General features: G+C 39.4%; 1 protein-coding gene across 1 annotated transcript; it reads left to right on the forward strand.

The window, feature by feature from the left end:
• The first annotated feature begins 1550 nt into the window (after positions 1 to 1550).
• LOC131323981 (uncharacterized) lies at positions 1551 to 2319 on the forward strand. Its single transcript, XM_058355814.1, has one exon. The coding sequence runs from the start codon at positions 1551 to 1553 to the stop codon at positions 2151 to 2153; it is 603 nt and encodes a 200-aa protein (XP_058211797.1). The 3' UTR covers positions 2154 to 2319.
• The last annotated feature ends 2203 nt before the right edge of the window (positions 2320 to 4522 follow it).

The raw sequence follows: 4522 nt of genomic DNA on the forward strand, positions 1-4522 counted from the left end.
TTTTATGAATGACCTGTCGATTCGAAGAGGAAGAAGTTAACTTTTAAACGGTTTAAGTGAAATTCTTAGAATTCACGATTATGTACTGGATATGGTCAGAACCGTACATGTTGGTCATGGTCTAAGTCTTATTCTTGGGAATTCTTGTATCAAATTTTATTGAATCATCTTTGGGCATTAAAACACATCACCCATCATTTTTATTGCATTTAGCTTGCATTTTAACATGAGTTGGTGTATGAAATATACTAAGTGTAGTGTCATTCATATTCTAGGATCGGGGGACGAGTCTCCACCTCAAAGTTGAGAAGGGAGCCTTTCGCTTTTGTCTTTTGGATCTTGAAGGTGAGTGTGCTATTTCATTGAAGTGGCTAGATAAAAATAAACTTATCATTTTTCTGCAAATGTTGGAAATTTTGACGGTAGTGATATGGATCAAGTTGCTTGAAACATGATTTATTTCAAGAGCATGCCATAGCTGTATTGTTGGTTGGAGTTGTTTTCTTCTTGATGTACACAAGAAGGGTATAAATTGTCTGTTTGCTGTACACAAACAGGGTATAAATTGTTGGAAGTACCCTATTCACAGGGTCACGGTACCGTCATAACTCCTGGTTGCGAGGGAAGCAACCCTATGGTTTCTTGAAATATTGTGCTTATTTAATGGTTGTGAAAAATAACTTGTTTCTTGCTAAATATGGTTAGAAGCATTACTCGATCCATGTTTGCTCGTGTAAATTGTTTTATGCTTTTTGCTTGAATGAAGTAGTAACACTCACAATCCTTCCAGGTAACTGAAGTAAAGTTTTAGTCCACTACTGGTCTGACAGGCTGTAGGAGCAAGGACGAGGGTCAACTTGGTGTCCTTTTGGATAGTACATTTTGTGATATCAATTTTTGGAGAGTTGTCGTACCTTATGTGGATGCAACTCATCTTGTAAAGTTCTCTTGTAAATTTTATTTTGGAAGCCGGTTGTAATATACTTAGTTGACTTTGTCTTGCGTTTATGGAATGAATTTCATTAAGGTTGATATTAAGCTTTCATTAAGACTGATTATGTTAATCCTTCTAGAGCGGGTCGTTACAGTTGGTATTAGAGCATAGGTTTTAAATTCTGTAGACTAGCCGTGTTTAGACTAGTGGTGGACCATAGGGTGTTTGTCTTGTGTCCGTGGGGATGGGAAGGAATAGAATGATCATGAAACATGTCATGCATTTACTTTTGTTATTTGAGATGTTATTTGATGAATTTTTGTATATCTAGCTATGGACGATGGTCAACATGATAATGTTGGAGGGGGAAATGCTAGTAATGCACAAAATCAGCCGACCATGGATGGTAGAATATTTGAAGCGATAATACAGTTAACAACTCAACAGGCAAAATATTTCGAGTTTCAGGCAGCCGCACAAGCGAGTTCTTCGGGGGCACGCACTGAGCGGGACACCATATATAGTCGGTTTAAAAAGCTTGGACCTACAGAGTTTGATGGACCACCTAACCCTCTTGATGCCGAGGAATGGATGAAAAAGTTAGAGGAAATAGATAATGGCTGTGACGGATGAACAAAAGGTTTTATTGGCTACTTTTATGTTAAAAGGAGATGCTCGACGTTGGTGGGAAGTTACCAAACAAAGATTGTCTGCACCAATGGCAAATCTTGAAAATAATGATGCTCCTCCTATACCTACGGTCATCACTTGGGCTATGTTTACCAAAGCTTTCCATGAAAAGTATTTCCCAAGGAGTTACCAAATGGGTCAGAGGCGGGAATTTTTGAAGTTGGAACAGGGGAAGATGACGGTAGCAGAGTATGAAGCCCGGTTTACAACCTTATCACGTTTTGCTTTGAATCTTGTTAGCACGGACGAGGACAAGTGCAGAATGTTTGAGGATGGGTTGAATATAGAACTTCGGCCTTATGTGGCAAATCAACGGTTAAATAATTTTGCGGATATGATCGAAGTGGCAACAAACTTTGAGCGGGATTTGGGGTTATTGAATGAACAAAGGGAGCAGAATAAGAAAAGAAAAACAGAATCTACATCAGGTGGAAGGAACTTTGGCCAACAATCCATAATTAAAGGCAGAGGAACTTCTACTTTTCAGAGCCATGGTGGAAGTCAATTTCGAGGATTCCAATCTGGATAGCGAGCGAATGTGTCAAAGCAACAAAGTCAGACGGGTTCTACTTTTTCTGGTGGTCGCAGCAATGCCCTTACATGTCATAGGTGTGGATCACCTGATCATTTCGTTCGAGATTGTCCCGAACCAGAATCATTCCGTAGGTGTTTTAGATGTGGGGATCCGGGACATTTGGCTTCAAGTTGTCCCAGAACATCGGGGTCTACTTTATCTTCGGGTAGCGTTCAGATGGGTGGAAGTACTTCTCAGGGTAAAAATCAAAGCCGTGGTGGTGGTTCAGTTGGTAGACCTAAAGCACAAGGAAGAATCTTTGCTATGAATCGACAAGATGCAATTGAAACTCCAGATGTTGTCACAGGTATGCTCACTATTTTTGGTAAAGAAGCGCGTATTTTGATTGATTCTGGATCAACGCATTCATTCATAGCATTGTCATTCACAAAGCATGTAGACCGACCCCCAAGTCCACTAGAATATACTATGGCCATTTCCACTCCTGCAAGAGAGACTCTATTGACTAGAGTTATATATCGGGACTGTAAATTTCGAATGGGCAATAAGGAGTTGTCAATTGATTTGATGCCATTGAATATCACAGATTTTGATATAATCCTTGGAATGGATTGGTTATCTGCTTATCATGCCTCTATTGATTGTTTCCGAAAAGAAGTAACATTGCAGATTCCAAATAATCCACAACTAAAATTTCGCGGGGATAGAACTTCTGCTCGTATAATTTCTGTAATGAAGGCCGAGAAGTTGTTAAAAAAGGGTTGTCAAGGATTCCTTGCACATATTGTTGACACCGGCAAAAGTACACCGCGGGTGGAGGATATACCAATAGTTTGTGAGTTTTCTGATGTATTTCCTGAGGAATTACCAGGGTTGCCAGTGGACCGAGAAGTTGAGTTCTCTATTGAGCTTTTGCCAGGTACACAACCAATTTCAATTGCACCTTATTGTATGGCTCCTGCAGAATTAAAGGAATTGAAAATCCAATTGGAAGATCTATTGGAACGAGGATTTATTAGACCTAGTATTTCTCCATGGGGTGCTCCAGTTTTATTTGTTAAAAAGAAAGATGGTATGATGCGGATGTGTATTGACTACCGTCAGTTGAACAAGGTGACCATCCGAAACAAATATCCTTTACCGCGTATTGATGATTTGTTTGATCAATTGCAAGGGGCGACAGTATTTTCTAAAATTGATCTTAGATCGAGATATCATCAATTAAAAATAAAGGAGAAGAATGTTTCGAAGACTGCTTTTCATACAAGGTATGGCCATTATGAATTCCTTGTTATGCCGTTTGGTCTAACGAATGCCCCAGCTGCTTTTATGGATTTGATGAATCGAGTGTTTAAGCCATATCTTGACTCTTTTGTGATAGTATTTATTGATGATATTCTTATCTATTCTCGAAGTAAAGAGGAACATGCAAGTCACCTTCGAATCGCATTACAAACTCTATGTGAAAAGAAGTTATATGGAAAGTTAAGTAAATGCGACTTTTGGCTAGACTCTGTTGTGTTTTTGGGACATGTTATATCAGGGGATGGAATTTCTGTTGATCCTAAAAAGGTAGAGGCGGTTACTAATTGGGAGAGACCGACTAATGTGACGGAAATTCGTAGTTTTTTGGGTTTGGCTGGTTATTACCGCAGGTTTGTTCAAGGATTTTCTTTTATTGCAGTTCCTTTGACCCGATTAACTCGAAAGGGGGTAAAATTTGTGTGGTCTGAAGATTGTGAAAAGAGTTTTCAGGAGCTGAAGAAAAGGTTGACTACTGCACCAGTATTATCTCTTCCTTCAGGTAATGATGGGTTTGTTATTTATAGCGATGCTTCTAGACAAGGATTGGGTTGTGTTTTGATGCAACATGGTAAAGTAATTGCATATGCCTTTAGACAACTGAAACCTCATGAACATAATTATCCCACCCATGATCTGGAATTGGCTGCTATTGTTTTTGCATTAAAATTGTGGAGGCATTATTTGTATGGGGTAACATGTGAAGTCTACACCGACCATCAAAGTTTGAAATATCTGTTCACACAACGGGAGCTGAACTTGAGACAACGTAGATGGATGGAGTTAGTGAAAGACTATGACTCCACAATTCAGTATCATCCGGGTAAAGCCAACGTAGTAGCTGATGCTTTGAGTAGGAAGTCTGCGGGCACTTTGGCTTCTTTGCGGAGCACACAAGAGAATTTACTTGCTGATCTACGTTCTTTGCGGGTAAAACTTTCCGTTAATGGAACCGTTCTACTAGCTAGTCTTACTCTTAAACCCCTTCTAGTAGATCGTATTCGAGAAATGCAACAATCGAATTTGGAAGGGATTAAGAAGAAGGTTAAGGAAGGAAAACA

This window comes from Rhododendron vialii, chromosome 4a, assembly GCF_030253575.1.
Source record: "Rhododendron vialii isolate Sample 1 chromosome 4a, ASM3025357v1".
In the NCBI taxonomy this organism is placed as follows: domain Eukaryota; kingdom Viridiplantae; phylum Streptophyta; class Magnoliopsida; order Ericales; family Ericaceae; genus Rhododendron; species Rhododendron vialii.